The sequence below is a fragment of the Chamaea fasciata genome, unplaced genomic scaffold (genome assembly GCF_029207755.1).
Source record: "Chamaea fasciata isolate MVZ Bird 193981 ecotype frontalis unplaced genomic scaffold, bChaFas1.0.hap1 SCAF_1, whole genome shotgun sequence".
Lineage (NCBI taxonomy): Eukaryota > Metazoa > Chordata > Aves > Passeriformes > Sylviidae > Chamaea > Chamaea fasciata.
Genome location: NW_027094086.1, coordinates 104,773,187 through 104,793,740, shown reverse-complemented (window position 1 = coordinate 104,793,740; position 20,554 = coordinate 104,773,187). Strand labels below are relative to the sequence as shown.

The window sequence follows — 20,554 nt, the reverse complement described above, 5'->3', positions numbered from 1 at the left end:
TAGTTTAAATAAATTACATTAAATTGAAATTTAATATGGGAGCTATTAGAACTGATTCATTAACCCTAACATCTCATTTGCAAAATAAGTCATTTCTTATGGGTCCAGTATACAGCCTACACTGAAAAAAGAATAGAGCCAGTATATCAACTTCAACTCAACTTCAAGTGTGCTACACATCTGGTTTTTCATCTGTATCTTTCATGTAAAAGAGAAATATGACTAAAATAACAGGATGCTTGCTGAAAATAAAAGGCCATCCTAATTCAACTATCATTAACAAAATAAACATTAATTTTTTTCTGATCACGTTAATCACTGAATCGCCAACTGAAGTAAACAGATTATTTTTGTCTGAAAAAACCCTAAAAATCTATGAAAATCAATGCAATCTGTTACTTAAATGCTACATATTACAATGTAGTCACAGAACCTCAAAGTTTTTATTATACTTTATTCTTTTACTGATGTTCTTACTAAATCAATAGTCACAAAACGCGTTAGTTCATCTTAAGCCAAAATGTACCAGCCAATTACAGTGTTACTTCTCATCTACACAGTTTCTTTATTTTAGTTGTATACATCAACTATGCACCCTTTTATTTCTCTACACATTTGTAGCAGAGAATGTCATAATACCGACCGAGCAACAGAAATTGTAAGCCAGAGGGGACATCTGGATATCTCCAGTTTCAGTTTATTTCTTAGCAGCCAAAGAGTAACTGTTCGGCAGTGAAGATGGAAAAGAAGTAACTACAACAGGATACAGAGGTCCTATGACTCCACACCCCCTTGAAGAAAAAAAAAATATAATGCTAGACTCCAATGAAAATAATCAAACCAGAAATAAGGGTGTTCATGTACGTTTTCATGCAATTCTGCTCTCATGAGGTCATTTCTCTCAGTACATACATGATAATTAAGAATAACATAAGGTGCTTAAATGCAGATGGAATGACACCATGAAGCAAACCATCTGCAAGATAACTATTCTCCCTATTTACAACAGGGAGGGTAACAAAACTGTTCTTCAAAGGCTCTGGCAAACATCAAATTGCTTTGACTGAGATTTTAGAAAAAAGGTATTTGCATTCAGGTATACATTTGTCACTACTCCCTAAATGTAGCCAAAATGTCCCTTCCAAACAATGGCTTAAAAAATTAAAGTCATTTACATGGAATACCTTATTCAGTTAAGGGAAAAGGCATACTTTTCTGCCTGCTCCAAAGGCAGTAACACCTGGTATCTCAAGGAAGTCTTCTTGAAACTTCAGCCTCAGGTAAAAGAAAATGTAGAATCTATTCTTCATTGAAATTGCCATGTTCAGTGAATGCCATTTTACTGACACGCCTGTAGGATCCTGTACAGAAGTTCAGACTCTGAAGATGGCGAAATTGCCACAGTGCACCTCTACTAATATAGATGTTATCTACAGCAAGATCATTCAGTGAATACACAATAGAAACCCAACAAGAGCTTTTCTTCTTTGCTTTTGATTCAAACCACTCTTAAACAGAGGAGGCAGAATAACACAGACTGTATGCCAAACTACAAAAGCCTTGCAGGTTGTTCAAAGTACAACTTTAACATTATGTCTCCTTCTACTGATACAGTTCATTTCTAGACCATAAAGAACCCCTGTAATGCACGTAACAGCTAAATATTGCTTTAAGTTTTGAAGCACCTCAAAGGCACCAAAACACCTTCCAACTGAGCCAGCATAATATTAACAGAGTAGGAAAAAACCCATGCATCACAAGGATCATAACTCAAAATGCTCCTGAAAAATAAAAGTCAGAACTGAGGATGTGAGAATTGGGATGAAGTTCATAATAGCTATGTTACACCCTCAGAATATATGAAAATGTCTAAACACAGCATTATATATCATAAGCATCCTACCTTCTCGGTTCTGATGAGCCCTGCCACTCACATTTATATAAAAAAAGTACATGAATGCATGTGTGGGCTGTGGTACAGACATGCTTGTCACATGGCTATGATCTCAACCAAATGAAAACCCTTTCAATTTACCAAGCATACCAAACATGTTTCCCCTACACTTCTCCACCTAGCTACAGATAACCAAATCAATGAATCTGATTGAACTGCTACATCTCACAATATGATCAGTTCTGCAAGAAAAACCTCAAGTACTTCCAGTTGTTTGATAGGAATTATGAGGAATATGCAGAACAGAAGGTGGAACGTACATATTTTTTGGTTCCAAAAAGGGATGCCCTGTCTAACATATTGCCTCAATTCCAAACTTTTCTTTATATCATATTTCACTGTCTTAAGTTCCCCATACACTTCTGTGTATCTTTAGATAGATGACAGGCAGACACAGATGACAGACAAATATACATTAGAATGGTGACACGAGCAGTTTCATATTGAGCTAGGCATATACTTCCCATTTTAAGTAGTATTTGAACTCTTTGACTGTAGAAACAAAATAACAACAAAGTCCTCCTTCATTTTCAAATCAATTCTTCCCGTGTATACTGCTGACAATAAGATTTCAAAAATTGGATGATTTAGTTCGGTAGGACTTTTTAAGGACTTTTAATTTCAAAAATCACATGAAAAGAAAATTTGTTTTTAAAATCCACTATTCTCTAATGAGAGCTAGAATACAGAGACTTAACTTTATTAAGGTCAACAAACACTTAGGTGGTTGAGGTCCTCACTGTCTTTTAAATTTCATTTCTTAAAAAAAAAAGCTTTGAAAACAGCAGGCCTCGTTCACATTTCAATGAAATTAAAAAAAATAAAAGGCATCTTAGATTCTTAGAGTAAGCTCTTCATTATAAATACTCTTCAGTCTGAAAAACTGCCATTATTGTCTGACTGTATTGTTATGAGAGGCTTCATTCAGAGTTCGTGAAAGCTGCAGGATCGCGCTCCCAGAGATTCAGATCCTAATGAATTTTTTACCACCTTTTTTCCCCTCTATGTAAAGCAGCACAGGTGAACAAAGAAGACGCAGCCCTTTTTGCAGCTACAACTTAAACACTTTCTCATATTCCAAGTCTCTGTAAAGTAGGTACCTTAGAAGCAGAGGTACATAAAGGGGGATCCACATTGCTCTAAGACAGCCAACTGATGAAAGCACAGAAATGCCCTGATCCTGCTCCATTCACATGCTCATCCCCGGACTGACACACACTAGTCCTTTCCGAGGCACCCGTAAGGAACATGTTGTTGATACCAGAGTTTTCCAACCAGCTCTTTCATCTCAGAAGCATTAACTCCTTTGACACTTGTACCTCCAAGCACCTGCAGGCAGCGAGCATGGGAGGTCTCTGCTGAACAGGATAAATGCACCTCGCTGCCTGGAACCAGAGAAGAACCCATCGCCTGCAAGCAGGAGCAGAGATGTGACATGAACCCTCTCTCAGCCAAAGAAACAAACACAAGGTGTTTATTCAAGCCCACAGGGCAACACTGCAGTCATATGCTCCTCTCAAACAAGCACACTTACACAGAAGTCACAGCTAGTATAGAATTTATGAATTCCTGAGTATGCAAGAATATTCTTCTCTCTCCACAGTAGTAACTTAAGCTGTTTGGAAACAACATGCCATAAAGAGATAATTTATCGCCAAAATGCAAATCTTCAGAACATCTGTCTGTGGGGCCTCTCCATAAAGTCACATAAAGCTATCAAGGCTTAGGCTTACAGCACAACATAACCACGTTGAACAGCGTTTCAGACGCTCTTCAGATTCTCCGGTATTCTGGATACTGTCCAAGTAGTAATTAATAGAGACAACACATTCCCAGTATTTGGTGTTGATTTGGAACTGCACAAAACTGTCTCCTCTGAGAGCAGTGAAATGCAGAACGTATGAAATCATATTGGACACTTTCAGATGTGGAACTTACACAATATTTGCTGAGGATAATAAAATCTCATCAGCCGTTATTCATGGTAGATAATAACAAACTATTTTCTGTCAGAGCCAGGGACATTTTAAAAAAACATGCCATCTCCTCCAGTTATGAAAAGAAACAGCCACTTCACAAAAGCTTTATTTTATGGTAATATCAAAATAATGTAAATAACACAATGGAAGAACCACAAGGCAATACGACCTTCATATAATCCAGTTACCTACCACCAAATCACTGAAGAGGGAAGAAATCAGCAGCTTGAGGCTTGTGTGGTGCTTACAAAACAGCTGTACTTATAGCCAACAGAGGGGCAAAGCCCTGAGTTTATTCCTGAAATATCTAGACAGGAATGGTGTCAGTACCAATTTTTAATGGCCTCACCCGTAGTCTGCAAGACCACAGCTGAGAAGGCCATTTGATCTGTTACATCCCTACAACATCCTGCCTACTGAGCTTGCAAGAAGGGCAGTTCAGAACCTAGCAAAAACCCTTGTTTGCTCACTCCCACCATGCACGAAGCCACAGCTTCACCAGAGCACTCAGATAAAGCTCTGACTGTTGAAGAAGGCTTCAGTGTCCTCTCCAGAAGCGCCATGTAAGCATTTCCAACAGTGCTTCCAGTGCTAGCCATCTCTGAGATGAAAGCCACACCACACAGCAAGGCATTTACAGATATTAATGTATTAGTATTATTCTATTATCAAGTCAACCAGGAGAAGGCAATGCTGTGAGGAAAGATCTGTAGCAGCAGTTGGTGCACTACATCAGTGACATAGATGTGAAAGGAAAAGGGAGGACTATAAAAGAGAGAGGAATACTTAAAGAGCATTCAAATATACTTCTGCTTTTTTTAAGAGGGGACTCATTTTCAGCTCAAAACTGAGCACCAGATTGCTGCATACCAAGCTTTTTCCTATTCAAAACCAAAGATAACCCTTGCAGGGGGCAGGTATTATCAGACCCTCAGGCTAAGACTTTACAGCCTGAGTGTTTTATCAAGCCACTGTAATCCTCTTGACTTCTGAAAATCAAACTGTTAGTGAATGCTTTGCTCAAACCTTTAAAAACATTAATGCCCAAGTGCTGTTTCACAGATGTCCAAATATCTCAGGGACACCCCAGGAAAAGGATCAAAAATAAATTGCCCATTATCTTAAATTTACTATGCTCACATGGAGGACTTTTAGGGTTCAGTGAAATAGCAAATACCAATGTGTATTGATCTTGCAAAATTAGGTAGTCACAGAACCACAGAGTAAGCTGAGTTGGAAGGGACTCATGAGGATCCACTGAGTCCAACCCCCAGCCATGCACAGCACCATTCCCAAATCCTTCCAGCCTTCTACAGGAGAAGCTAATAACATTAAAAAAAATGCTCTCTGGAACTGGATATAAATAAATCACCTAGTTACCGGATATATAAATGAAACAAATGTTTAGATTTCTCCTACTAATTGAATACAGGAAGTACACAATTTTCAAACAGGGCTTTCCTGTTCCAATACCAGATACCAAAAGTTCATTACCCAGTTGTAATTACTTCCTCTTTATTATGCAGTTTATAGGTAGAGAGGGAGAGGAAGGCTATGTTTAATACACGTGGCACTTGGCAGGAAAAGTGATGGTGATTAGGCATGGACACATTACCACAGCTCATACTGAGTTTTGGTTGTCTCTGTACAGTTTTAGCTTGAACAGCTTTAACCAGTTCATGGAGAAGCACAGAACTTAGGCCAGCACAGGCTTAAACTGCCAGCAGTTTTACAATGCATTTTGAACCATCAGAAGGAATTTGTATTTCACAGAAACACTGTAGTCAAACAGTGAGATTTTAAGGGAAAATAAGGTGGAACCAAGATGGAAGAAGAAGAAAAGGGAATGAATGGTGGCAGGCGGTGGAGGGAAACCAAATCCTAAATAATCAGGCTGGCTAGAAAACGACTCTTAAAGCAGGCAGAGCCAGAACGAGGAAAGAGGCAGTCTTCCAAATGTGTTTGTGCTATTTAGGATGTAGCTGTATGGCATCAGGTGACTTGCAAAGCAACAGCTCACTTCTGTAGCAAAGTGGTGGCACCAAGGAATCGGGAAAAGTAACAGTCCAAGACACCCTGCTTTCTTGCAAGAGACCAATTAGGTTGATTTCTCCTCATGTATATTTATAGCCTTAGATAACCTCACCGTGAGAGCCCTGTCCTTCCCAACCTAGAAAACAATAAACAGTACTCACTGCTGCTACAAAAACAAATAAAAATGTACATACATAAAAAAATTACACCATGCAGTTATGGTACAAACCAGCTCCTGTCTTGAGAAAGGGAACATGGAAAAACACAACAGTGCTGTTACTTACATTCTTGTATTGCTCGTCTTGTTGATAATTACAGATTTTCCAGTCTGATCTACATTGTGATCCATTCCAAAATAAGCTGCCACTCTGTGCACTAGCATCCTCTGATATGATGACATCTGAGGGAACTTTTTATAGTGATTACTAGAAACAAAGGAAACAAACAGCATTGATAATTACATTTCCCTCTAAGCCATAAATAAATGAAAACAGCAATACATTTGACAATTCAGTGGACAGATATCTCATTGAAAACTTCTCTATTATGCATATACATATAAATTTTTGCTACAGAAAGGCTGAAAGAAAAAAAATTAATTTTAGATTTTCTAATAAGTACATTTCCATGTGCAACACTGGGACAAAGCAAGCTCATGCTTCACGGTACCTAGTCAGTATTCTGTGTGCTGGGAAGAACTCATCCCCCAATCCCCCACACACACTCACGCTCCCTGCACAACCAATCCTACAGATTTGCTGAGACACTGGCAAACAGCTTTCTGCCTTTCTCCCAAAGGTCAGATGCAGGGCAATTCTGGAAAGATCTAGTTCGGCAAACACTCCTTTTTTCCTCTATTACTGACAAAATGATTATTTCCCGTCAGCATAATTTTCTCCTCTGCTGCTATTCTGACTCTCTATTTTTAAAGGTGCAGGTATATTTTATTACAAAGACCACATAGCAGCAATAATCCCTACACCTAAGCTGAGTTTTATTTTCCAATGCATTAGAATAACATAGCACAAACAAAAATCCATGAGATAACATATTTGATTATCCTCTACACTAAAAGCTTTAATTATATTTTGATCTAAATGAACAGAGCCAGTGCAATTACAACACAATGAAAGGCAAAAGGTTTTCATTTACATCTACTTTATTTCAAGCAGTTCCACTACATGGCAGGAAATAGAAGCCTGCTCTTGCAGTGTGCCAGTAACAGCCCTCAGGAGCACTGTGGTCCATATGAGTGCACCCCTCACACAACTCTCACTGCAACACATGCACATGACTCAATAAACCAAGTGTAGAACTCAACTTACTTGTTGTCACTAATAAAATCAATAATTTCCTGTTCCATTTTCAAGAGTATCATTCTGTCCCTGTCAAAAAGAAATGCAAGGATTTGCACCATCAACTATGAACAGACATATTAGAGGAAAATATTCATATAACAATGTTGGTAAGGCTATTTTGCAAGCGTTGTCAGTCATTTTGATTAAAAATGAAACATGCTTTTTTTACCCTGGATCATCTGCAAAGGACTAAAGTCTGCTTTTCTGTACTTTCACTGACATACAGATTTCACTCTTCTATGAGCTCAACTATGGTCTGAGAGTGCTTCCAGCCACAACAGCCTGCAATCAATGTGCTGCATAGAAAGACTCTCACTGCTATAGATAGCTTTGGTCCTTTTTCACCCTTTTTTTGATGGAAAATGAGATTTCCACCTAAGCTAGGTCTTTCACAAGAAGACCTGCTACCCACAGAAATGTTCACCATTTTTCCTGAGACATATCTGTTCCACAAGGCATTGGTTTGCTGCAAGAAAGCTGGACACGTCTATTCTAGTTAGAAAGCACAATGGAGAACATCACCTTTGAATTAAGGTTCCCAGGAGGCAATGCCACAGTATTTCTCAGGCAAAATGTTCTGGTTTTCACTGGATGGTCTTAGATGTTCTTTCCCCTCCCCCCCCCCCCACCCTGTCAAAAACATTCAAAGGTGTCCCCGGCATATTTCCAAACATTTTTAAGCTGGACAGAGTCCAATCATTCCTTCGTTCTTTTGAAATTTCTCATTTTGTACAGATAAAGAAATTGAAGGGCCTTGCATCATCTGCACAAGGGGTTATGCAAGTTGTTAGGTACCGAAATATCCCCAGTTCTCCTGTGAATAATTGCAGAATTACATGGTACCTGTTTTACACATCCAACTGAAACAAACATTGAAAATCACAATGTATAAAAATGTTACAGATCTTTCCTTAGATGTTTAGAGGCAAATATAATGATGAGATGAGCTTGTAGCTCCAAATGAAAACTATGGGAATACTGGGAACAGAATTTGGCACTGAGCACAGGATTTTAATTGTGTGCAGCATTGCTAGAAGAAAGCTACTTTATATTCATATACAAATCTCCAACTGCAATAGTTATAATATATTATTGCAATCACCACACAGTGCCATGTAAAAGAAGGTTAGGACAAAGACCAGATGTTACTGAAAATGAAATTAAGCAATGAGTGACTGGATGGGAGAGTAGAAGTTGATGACTTTTTATAGCATTTTTCTCTGTTAACAGCCTACCTTATTTACATTTTCGCTCATAATCATCTCCAGAAGAAATAAAACACAGTGTACAGTTATGAAAAGTCAAAGACTGCCAACTATAATTTCAGGAATGTCAGCTGTAACGCAGGAAATACCTACCTGGGGTTATTCTTTAATGTGTTAATGAGAAACTCATGCAAATCTATGCCTGTTGAGTCTGTATACTCTTGACTGCAATCTGAAAAATAAAAACAAACATCCTCCACTTATTTATTTCATTTCAACAGTTCCAATTAACTATGCTATAAATCAAAATCCATTTTCCAGTAACAATCTGAAAGAATGTGCTCTGAAAGAAAATAGTCATTTGAAGTTCAGCCAAGAAAGATACACATTCTGAAGCATCAGGTGGACATTCACTGTTCCTCTGTACAACTCCAATGAGAACACAGCATCAAAACTAAACATTGACAGAAACTGCTGGTCATTTAAAAACACAGAAAACTTCAATTCCATTCAAGACCCTGCCAAGCTCTTCCTTTAAAACATTAAAAAAAATATTTCAAAATGAGAAAGAAAAGTTTTATTCATCAATGTCTCTTTGTGTCACTTAATAAATGCTGTACACTCAGCAAATGAGGAATCATGCCAGTGGGAACTCTATTTGCATTAAAAGACTGAAACCCAATGACACCTGGGAGTAGGCAGGTAATAGGGATGCGTGACAGGAGCCAGAATTAATTTTTCAGCATTATCTCCTGACTCAAATGTACACATAGATCCTCAAGTTGGCGTGAACTGTGAGAGCTCCATTGAAGCCAAATGACAATTCACACCAGCTGCAGATCCACAGCCAGGTAGGCAATGATTATTCTTGGGAGATTACAATGCAACTTTATATCATGAATTAATAAAAAGATTTTAAAAAGCAATACCAAATTTAGACAAAGCATCTTTCCTGAAGAAGTCTTGGTAGGTGATAATAGAAGATTGCAATGCAGGTTAAATGTCATGGACGAATTTCCTAATAGCATTTTAAGAAAAAAATTCTCCATGAGAGAGAAGCAATAGTGAAGAGGATTACTATCTACTGCCTACACTGCACAAGTTACATGCCACTATATTATCATTAAACTAGATAAATGTGCACTATATACAGTTGTAATGCAATCACACATGTATTTATATATTTATGTGCTTATAACAACACAGTTAAGCATTCAAAAGATCGATTTTACATTAAAGAAAACAAATAAAATCTAACAGAATACCTCTGTCTGGAAGGTTCCTTCACTTCAAAGCCTGATGTTTGTACAAAAAACATTCTTATGCATACACATTTCAGATTCTGAATCTTCTCAGTGTATGAAAACACTTCTACTGTGTACATAGACACAAATAAAGAAATACATCCTTGTAAAAATGTACAACCCTTTCTACAATGATAATAATTTAAATATTTTAAAGTTCACCTTTTGATAGCATTCTGATCTTGTTTTTTTCACTGTTTTTATCTTTATTTTTATCCTTCTCTTTTTCTTTCTCGGAGTCATCTTTACTAGATTTATCTTCTTCTTGCAAGCTAGGAAAACTTGAAAGCTGTAGTTGGATTGATTCCTGTTGGGGAAAAAAGATAGATAAATTATGGGCCAGATTCAGGACACTTCCCATGGCTTCCAACCTGCAGATATTGGCATTAAACTATGTGTAGCTAGAAAGCTGAAGCCAGATACATTTTTTTCCTATATGAAACATGGCGGTTTTTAGCCAGGTGAATGATGATATCTTAGAGGCCAAATTCTAGTGGTAAGTAGGTATTTCTTCTCTAATATTTTGAATATTATAAAATTTAGGCTACCTCTATTAAGGGGACTAAATTATTCTACACTTCAGTAGTTTTTCCTTAAGACTTTTCAGAAGAATGAAATACATTTCATATGGCTTTGATTACTTAATTCTATAATTTGATACTTTATATGTTTAGTGATGATCAGGGGATAGATATCTGAAAAAAAACCCCTTTTTTGCTTTCATTACAAAGGATAGGAATTGTTGATAGGAATTGTTTGGCACACGTAAATGCAGGTAGATAGACCTTTCCAGCTCTAATAGTAGAGGAGTGCCAGCAAAATTTATATTCCATTGCATAACAGAGGACTTTCTAACTTATCAGCTAATTGATATTTAAGGACATATGCAGATGTGCCTTTTGCAAAAGGGAGGGAAATGTGCCCTGGGACTTTTCAAGGATGTTTTACTAAGTGAACTTCTCTAAGGCATCACAAATTTTACCCTCAAAAATTCAGTATTTCAGACACTATTAAGTCCCTTTTAAACATGCTTCAGCTTTAAAAATTTAATAAAAACTTAAAATTCAAACTGGTTTGCATTTTCTAATTTTTTTTAAAGAACTTGCTTTCCCTGCTCAAGACATTACTTTATACTAGCTTTGTTTTAACAAAACCCAAATTGTTTTATTTTTAAGTTACTATGGCATAATATACGTATTTCAAGAAATCCTAATCTGGTTGGACAAAACTGAAGGAAGCATAATTCTGTGTTTTATTCCTTTAAGGAAAAAAACCCTATAGGCTTAAGTAGTGTAAAAAAGCACATTTGAAGAAAGGTGTCACAAAACTCCCTGGTAAAACAGTTTTCCTTAACAGAAGAGAGTCCTGCATGCTTGATAATTTTTTGACATCATGTTAATGAAAACCTAATTCACCAATACTTGAGAATTTCAGAGCTTCTTGAATGCTAGTAAATTTCCTTCTTTCACTACTTTTCAAAGAATACTAGCACACCAAAAGATAATAGAAAACTTTAAAGTAAGGGGTGGGTTTTAAGTAACCATTATGAATTCAAAGATGTTTCCAGTAATTATTGCAAATTTTAGGTTTCTGAATTCTTTAAAGAACTACAGATCAGCCATCACAAGACATGTAAGACAAGATCCTAACAAAACAAGGTATCAGCATAAACGTCCCACAGTAACACAGAAATTGGTAACTTCTCAGCTTAATCATTACTGACTTTTTGTGAAATTTGCATGTGGCACAAACGACTTGAGATGAAAAGCACTGTAAAAGAGAAACAAAGACCTGGACCCAATATTTAACCTGACCTACCACCCTTAATCCCTACTTCTGCTAGTTCTGACTGACAGTCTTACCCAAAATCTGAGCCTACAGAGGGAAGCAGCGGGAATTCCTCGTCATTTGAGGTAAGGATACATTGAGGAGTGTTTCCTAAATTGCTCAGTTGTGCTCAGAGAGCTAATGTTGTGCCTGCTTACTTTCACTTCAAATGGCAGTTTGATTTCTCATTCAAACGACAAACTTTGGATAAACCATTGCCAAATGACCCCAAAGGGTAACTTGATTCCCTGCCTGGCCCAGAGCAGAGTGATTGTGCTGCTAGCTTTTCAACAGGAGAAAAATGTAACTGGCCATGTTGTTCCCAGGATATTGATCCTAAACTTCACAGTGGTTCTTAAAATAGCACTTATGAAAATGACAGACTTTACAGAAAAGCACATATATGAACATACAGTAAATACTGTTTTACATGTAACGTAATACTGATGTATTTGCACTAGAAAAAACACACAAAAGGGCTGTAGAGTCGTGAAAGCAAGCTACTGTATATTTTCTTAGATTTTTATTTATTTTTCTCAATAATAAAATACAATGTTAATAAATACATTGATACAAGTATAGTGAACAACAAAATAGATTTTCAAATTGCAGTAATACACTTCTTGGTCTATAGTATAACATTAAAGGCAACATTTCTTTTAAGTAAGGACATAGTGAACCATTGGATAAGCACTCAAGATCAAGTAGTACAGGTAAACAAGTTTTTTCCTTATACAGGAAAATGAAGGCAAGTATTCAAATATAAGTACAAACATCAAGTCTCCAGTACAATCCATACTCAGTAGTTCTGGCAAGGTACTGTACATTCTCTGATAATAAATTCCCTGTGGTTTATAAACCATTAAGATAAAATAAAAAATAATTTTTAAAAAATTTCAAACCAAAAATAAGCTACTTCTCCTCTAAAGTAAAAGCAAAACAATTTGGTTGACACAAAACTTCCTGTATCCTTCAGCCAGCCCAAGGAGGAGCCTGCAGGTCGAGCTTTCCATGGCAAAGTTGAGCCACACTCATTAGTAAAAGGTCAGCAAGTGCAAAAGGGCAATTCCTATCAAATTAATTACACCAAGCCAATTGTTTCCTTAGAAAACGTGCTGGGGGGTCAAGGGAAATATTTCATCTCCCATAAATATTTTAGGATGGTCAAAGAAATCTATGCTGAGGCTGGTCAGTCAGGTAAGACCGAAGGCTGTGTGAAACAGGAACCCCTCCTCTGCCTGGGGTAAGGATAGGGATTTTGCCTCAACACCTGCCAGTCTCTCTGTAGTTTAGTATAGGTCCTGTGCAGTACATTATAAACTACCAGCAATGCTCAATACAATCTCTTTATACTGTTTTCCTTTTCATTCTCCATTAAACAATAGAAAATACAAACAAAATTGGAACAAAAGCCACGCATTTTGAATAACGCAAGTTAAGCAGAAAGCGTCTACCTACAACAGAACAACTGATAAAATAACCTGCCCATCTACTGCATAAGCATCACTGTAGAGCAGCAGAACATGTAAATGTCCTGCTGCTACACAACGTCATTTTTGGTCTTTCAATAAAATTAAAAAAATAGAAAAACCTCTCCTTACTTATCAGCTAACAGGAGAGACAGATTTGTTTCATTTCAAGTCAATAGAAACAGTGAGAAAGTACACTTAAATGTCATTTTTTATTTTTGTGCTAAGCTCACAAGAAGCCACTTACTCAAGCTCTCTCGATGGCCGATTTCAGTTGCACATAAACATCTCATAAATTATAGGCAGTGTTCATCATATTTTGGGTTTTAGTTAGCTGGGATTTTTTAAGCCTTGCTCTCACTAGGCAAGCAAAGAGGAGTAATTGAGGTTTAACTTTTGCTTTTTGGAGTATTTTTTGAAGTTATTGTACAAAGACTGCCACCAGTGTCATTGTCTGAGGTGAGGAGTGCAGAGGACAGAACTCTACCAGCTGCTGGGAATACAACACTACCAGTACAGATAAACTCAAATACAAGCTTTTTGATATAGTTTAATTTACACCAAGAGTTTAAAAAATGAATGCCACTCAGTAGGAGGCATCCTTGGCTCTACCAAGGTATTTTAGAAAGTAAAGGACCTTTGAATTTTATGTGAAGGGGGACACTGATATGAAGTAAAGTCTTAGAGAAACCACAAATCAGAGCATTTTCGTAACTGTATTTGGTGCAGCCTCGAAAGAGATAGCCTTAGAGAAAAGAACATATTAATATTCTTTTTGATTGTTACTATTTTTTAAAATTTTAAAATCTGAATTCTTTTGAATTCTTTTCCATTTGCTGAAATTTTCAGGGGGTCTGGAAAAAAAAGCAAACAACACCCTGTGATATAGTACAAAACTAGTATTTCAAATTAAAGTTCACGCTAAACCAGTAACTCCATAAAAATATGTTCATTGTGGGATGTAATTTTTCCCCCAAGAAAGACATTGTTAAATGCCCGATTGGGTAACACAGTCATGCAACTGAAGATGGAGGTCAACCATGCAGCTAACAGCAATGATTGCAAGTGTACCTGGTTGTCATGAATATTTTCTGCTCCTGGGCGAGGGGATGACTCTTCACACACAGCAAGGCTCCGCACGAGTTTTCCCTTAGCTCCTGACTGAATGAGAGAGAGAGAGAACAAAACAGAAAACACTACTACGAATCCCAAGCCACATAAGCTGCCCACATCAGCTGTTCCCAAGAAACTATTACCCACCCAAGTCCAAAAAAATGCATTTGCCTTGGACATGGATAAAAAAGGATTCTAAGCAGCAAGACATTTGCCACACAGGGAAAGGTGGTAGGTTTCTTTTTTCTTTTATCATTTCAACTACAGTTCACTCACTTCCACCAAAAATTGTAACAGCAAAGAACAGATAGTCCAATACTGAAAGTAATTTAACATAAACTCAAGGGTTCCTTTTGTCATTTGGTTTGGGGTCTTTTTTGTTTGTTCTGGGAGTCCCTCCCCTTCTTCTAGTAACATTATATCCAAGAAACACGGACAATAAAATGTACGTGTATTAAGGATCTGCACTTGAAAAATTCAAAGAAGTTTTTTAGGGTTTTGTTTCTAGAAGCTCCTTCCCACACCTGCCCCCACCCATTCCCCCCTTAGGGAGCTAGTCAAACTCTGTTTCTTTATGCCAAGATTATTTCATTAAAATAAAATTCCAACAGAAATATTAATTACTAAAGCAAAAGGAGTGAACGTTTTCCTTTTCCAGCGGTGCATAGAAGCACACATGCTGCCTAACACAAAGACACAGCAAGCCCAGCAGCATAAAATTATGACAGATAAAGGGAAGCCTGAAACATTTTATCTGGAGGCAGTTCTCTGCCTTTGTGTATAAGGACTATGGGGTAGGGGGCAAGAAAAAACCCTCAACGCAACAAAAAAACTCAACCAGAAAAGTGATGAAAGAATGCAATGTTGATTGTAGACAGACATTTTAACTGCAGTTCCTCATCCTATTGAGGCATGCAACTCCAAAGAGACATGGGCCCTTACCTTGGATCTCTTTTTCTGCTGATTTGCACCTCGTTTCTGGGTATAGCAAAAAAAGAGAAGTCGTTATTACTTCAGTGGACAGTGGGCATGATAGGAGCATTACCAATAAACAGACAAAATCACTTCTAACTGATGTTTTAAAATCAGTTGCTGACTGCAAAAGCAACTTCCCCAAACCCAGTTTGGAAAGCAGGGAAAACCAAGAATCACATCTGCTCATTTTCATTCATTTTACAAAGAGGTATAAACAAGAAAAAACACTACACACTGTTCTGTAATTTTGCACATAATAAAAATGTAAGAAAAGGTATACTTAAGTAAATGCTCCCCCTCTCCAAATTCCTCTTAAATTGTTGTCTCCCCCTTTACTTTTTTATTCCATTGAGCAAAAAGGATTAAAAACCCCTCATCCGATAAAGTCTTCTTATCAAATTACCTTCTTAGGCTTTGCATAACAACTTTTTGTTGGCAGTAACACCTACAAACCAAACCACACATTAAGTAATTATTCATTAGTATTACCTGTAAATTCATGAGATCAAGGTAGTTTTCTGAATCCCAAAAGAGGGAAAAAAGTCAAATATCTCACCCAGCTTTAAAACAGATGTCTAGAAATTAACTTCTCAGAAAAAGTAATAACACGGACAGCAGCCTAAAGAGCTTGAAAGGTATAACAAATAACAGTATTTATTTTATAGTGAAATAAAAAGAATCCAAAATAAATAACTAAATGAAAGTTTTAAAAAGTAAAATATAGAAACAGTCTCAAAATCATAAGAAAAAATAGGGGAAGTGTAGGCAATGAAAGAACTCGCAGAAATGGAAAAGCAGTGGCAACACACTGATATTTAACATGCCCATTCACCATTCCTGTCTTACCTGCAGCTCTGTCTTGGAATCACTGAGCTTCTCCTCCTCTATTTCTGAGCTTTCAGATTTATTAAGAACACAGTTGTCCGGGTTGGCTTCAGAGATGGCAGTCTCCTGCTCTTTTGCAGCTTCCTCTGCTGTCTCCTGGTTCAATTTACCTTGCTCAGACATTCTTCCAGACAGAAATTAAAATAACAAGATTTGGTGACCTGAAAGGTCAAGATACCACGACACAAACACACACACAAAAAAACATTGGGGGTGAAATTTATTTTTTTCTTTTAATTCCCAGTTTCAGTTCCTTTAATAAACAAACCAAAATATGCAGCTTAGGAGTGGAAAACTATGTATGCCCCAGCTGAAGAGATGTACTGAATCAACAATATTGGGTAACAGCAGAATTGAGTCAGGTTAAGCACACAGATCTGAACAGTCTTTGAGGAGAGCAGATTTAAAGTAAGGTGCTGTGACTCCCCAGCCCAGCCCCAGGACTGCCAAGGTTCAGGCAGGGACAATGAAGGAGTCTCTAACACAAAGCTCAATGGTACCATGCAAAAAGGACTCATTCTAGATCTCTGGCATCTCGATGTTCCCCTCTTCTAATTTTCTTTTAATTTTTTTTCTTTTTCGCTTTTTTTCTTTCTTTTATTTTAATAAAAAAAAATAGCCAAACAAGCAGAAATAAAAACCAAGCATGAGCAACAACACTGATTTAGTATTCAGCTGTAGGTTTTATGCATAGCAGAAACCATGGTGCTCACTACCACCATAAATATGTACTTATCTTTTTTTTAAGAGGCAATAACTCAAGATTATTATGAACATTAAATCTGGCAATAAAGCTCTCAGGGTCAACATTTTCAGGGATCAAACCAACAGCTCCATTATTAAAACCTTAAGCTTTTTCCCAAAACCTATGTCATTCTTCAGTACTAGGAAAATTGTACAGAAAACCCTTGGCAGGTACTTCCAATGAAGAAGTCTCAACTGAACTGCATTTACTCTCAGCTTACAATGGGGTTGTTGTACAGAAGCTGTAGAGGCTTTTCAGAGTTAAAACCTATTATTCATTTCTCTCTCTGCCCCCAGCTCCCTTCTGAAGACACCCCCACTGATCAATTGTCAAAGGAGACTCATGAATAATTTAACTTTTCCTTCCCCATGCATTTGATTAAGAAGCATCTTCAAGAAAAACAAAATTTTTATTTCAAATATGAAGTTATTTCAAGAAGGGTCTCTTGAAACACATTGTCACTTTTCAACAGCGAAACAGCAGCTATGAAGCAAAATCACACTTCGCCATCTTTCTTTTATCAGTCTGAAATTAAATGCTCAACCGAACCAGTATAACTTACCTTTTTTTTGTTTTGTTTTTAAGACATGCTTTAAGTGAAAAAAATCTAAGGCATACCGAGTTATAAACACTTACTTCTTCCAGTTTCTGCTTTTGTTTTCACACTGTAAGTAAATAAAATTTCCTATATAATCTTCCTGCTTGAGAAGGACTGTGAATTTCACAAGACATCAAGCTATAAGGTTCATAAACAAACTGAATGGTATATGAAACTAACCTGAAACTTGACTTGCCTTACTGTGAGCTAATTTGTGATTCTCCTTCCTCCCACCGCTCTCCCCAAGAAGGCCGATGATTTTGGCTATTCTGCAGTTACAACTGAAACTTGAACCGCTTTGATGAAAATTCAGAACATGATGAGTGGCAAGACCTTTAACTGGTCTGTTAAATAGCCCTTAATTTGATAAGGATTTCCATCAAGAAATGCACGTGCATGCACAAGTTCCTTGTGAGCAGATCAACCTGCAGCTTATTTACATGCTCACACAGTGCTCAGAAAAACAATTACACGGGGATCAGCTGCGTCCACGAAGCTATTTACCTGAAAAACTGCTATAATTCCAACCGCCTTTCTAGCGTCTTCTGTTGGTCTTTGCTGGTTAAGTCCACACAAATGATCAACGGCAACGTGAGTCCCATGTCCCCATTAACAGTTTAGAGTGCCAATCTCCATGCTGGTCCTTCGGAGAGCTTGACGCACCATAGCCAACCTGGAAAAGACGAAAAATAAATAACACCGGCAACGGCCACGGCACAAGGGAGGGAGGCAATGGACAGGACCAGATTTCTAACACTAATGACCAGTTTCCAGCAAGTCACTTTCACAGCTTGATCCAGCTCCACCTGTCTCAAAACTGCCTGCTTCTTCTCTAATGAAGGCTAGAGCCGGCTGTTCAAGTCATAACAGCTCCTACGCAAGGAGCTAAAATTAACAATTGCATTATGCACTGAAGATTACTCATTTCAATTTTAACCTTTTTTAGCGAATTCCAGCACTTTTCATTAAAAAAAAAAGCATATATACATATTTATATGTAAGCTCATCTGTTTGCTTCAACAGAAATCAATGAGGGTATGAGAAGAAAAGATCTGACTGCTTTTTAACTATGGCTTCTGCTCCAATTAAAACTTCAACAGTCAAACACTATTGAAAAAATAGCTAGGTGGGTGCTTCTAGAAAATGACCTGCTTTACCAGGGTAGTGAATTGAGATGTTCATTTAATAATCTGAATAAAAGTTCAAATGATCCAGAATGGGAAGAGAAGGAAGAGGACAAGGAAGAAATCCTATTCCCTGAACAACATCCACCAAAAAAAATTCTTCTGAAGCATTTTGTGAGAAGGAAAAATGAGATTTCCAGGTTATGGTTTGAGAAATAAACCTAAAGAAAGAGTTGCCTCAGCAATGCAATTTCTGCTGTTTATCAGAATTGCGTTTACCAGCTGAATAGCTGATTTAACAGAAAATGAGTATTTTAGGATGAGGCAGACTGATTTACAGGCCATGGCCATGGGCTGAACTGTCTTGGTACAACAGGCAGCTCTTCTCAAGACTTGCACGTGAGTCATGGTTGAAGCTGTCAGTGCAGACACGCAAAACCAGCAAACAGAAAGCACATATCATTCCACTGGGGAGGGGGGAGAAAGCCAAGCAACAATAACAGGAGATGATATTCTGGTTTTTTGATTTTATTAGACTCCTAGTTTCTGCAGTGTGTTTTACATTGTGCATGGCTGCAATTGCCTTACAGCACATGTCAGCACACTGGAACTTGCCATGTGAAAAGAGTTGAATTTGCTGCACCAGAAGTGGAGTTTAGCCTTTCACAATATTCCAGTCCTGCTCTCTCTGGGAGCTCTGGCAACACAGAAGAGACCAGCAGGCAGTTCTGTAAACTATCACTGCCATCCTGCAAATTTATAAACACAGCTATTTCTTTTTCTCAAACCATTTAATAATTTGTAGAGAGTCACACAAAATAAGTCTTCCCATTAGGTTTTTGGTATTTCTTGCAGGATATTTTTTGAAATTATAGCTCATTACAAACATAGGCTCACAATGGGAGTGGAAGAACACCATGGAAAACTATGCCCAAGTGCTCAAGCACATGGAAAAATATCTCATGGAGCCAATACTCAGGGAGCAAAGAGTGAATAAACCACTGACTCAAAATCCTTTCCTCATAACCATCTTCCATTCACTGTTTACTTCACACTTCCAAAAGAGAGATGGCGGGAGCAGTTAGGAGAGGGAATAAACCAAAATCAATCACAAACCAAAAATCCCAAGGAAGTACAGTGCACAAAGGTTTCACCTGGAAAACAGCCATCCAGGAAATAGACCGCTGTAATCAAAACCCTCCAAAACTAACAGATACACAGATATATGTACCAAAATCAGAACACACACAAGATTTATTTTAGAACTCGCCAGTGTGACCATTTGTTGTGAATTAACTACTCATAAGACAAACAAACAGAGCGAAACAAAAAACAGACAGTAAACCAACCAACCAAAGGGTATCATATGCAGCAAGTGAAGGGATCTTCCAAGACTTGGTCTTGTGCACAGGTGCTCAACATCATCTCATCATGCTCTACCCAAGGCAAATTTCAGTACAAAATGAGTTCCCTGTATTGTTACACTTAAGATTTCTGAAGACAACATCATTTTTCACTGGCAATGTACAAGACCACCACAGATTCTTAAATTAAACAAAAAAAAAGCTATCCATAAATTTCCCCAAGAAAACACAAGCAAGTGGAAAATAATCTTACACCATACAGCTACCATCCTCAAACCCAGAACAACAATGTCTGTTAGTATGATTTTGTAAAAAAATCCTTCATAATTATCTTCTGGGAAACAAAAAAGAAGACAAGAAGTGAGATATATAGCAATCAAATCGAGCTCTTTACCATCCCTTAACATAGATTTCCTCCTCCTTTATTAAGCAATTTTCAAGTGATGACTAATCATTTACATACTACAATACGTAAGATACACTTCTGGTTGTTTGGGTGGGTTTTGAGAGGGACTCAGGTTTCCATAAAATATTTCAGGGAGAGTATAAATAGCAAAAAGGAATCAGTCAGAAAATAGCCATTGAAAGCGAGACATTTTTGTTGGAAATATGTCTCTGTT

At 37.4% G+C, this 20,554-nt stretch overlaps 1 protein-coding gene across 23 annotated transcripts in view; it reads right to left on the bottom strand.

Annotated features, from left to right (window-relative positions):
• ARPP21 (cAMP regulated phosphoprotein 21) overlaps window positions 1-20,554 on the bottom strand; it is a 142,075-nt gene that overhangs the window by 85,873 nt on the left and 35,648 nt on the right. For 14 of the 23 annotated variants that reach the window (XM_066191922.1, XM_066191895.1, XM_066191871.1 and 11 more), the window contains 9 exons: window positions 17,951-18,119; window positions 16,065-16,264; window positions 15,622-15,663; window positions 15,186-15,221; window positions 14,202-14,291; window positions 9,997-10,141; window positions 8,684-8,762; window positions 7,293-7,352; window positions 6,252-6,392 (listed from right to left, as the gene is read on the bottom strand). In XM_066191922.1, the coding sequence (XP_066048019.1) occupies window positions 6,252-6,392; window positions 7,293-7,352; window positions 8,684-8,762; window positions 9,997-10,141; window positions 14,202-14,291; window positions 15,186-15,221; window positions 15,622-15,663; window positions 16,065-16,226 (755 nt within the window). In that variant the 5' untranslated portion in view covers window positions 16,227-16,264; window positions 17,951-18,119. Of the gene's footprint in view, window positions 1-6,251; window positions 6,393-7,292; window positions 7,353-8,683; window positions 8,763-9,996; window positions 10,142-14,201; window positions 14,292-15,185; window positions 15,222-15,621; window positions 15,664-16,064; window positions 16,265-17,950; window positions 18,120-18,210; window positions 18,282-20,554 lie in introns of those variants that run through there. The other 9 variants (XM_066191964.1, XM_066191960.1, XM_066191962.1 and 6 more) reach the window with 3 other exon arrangements.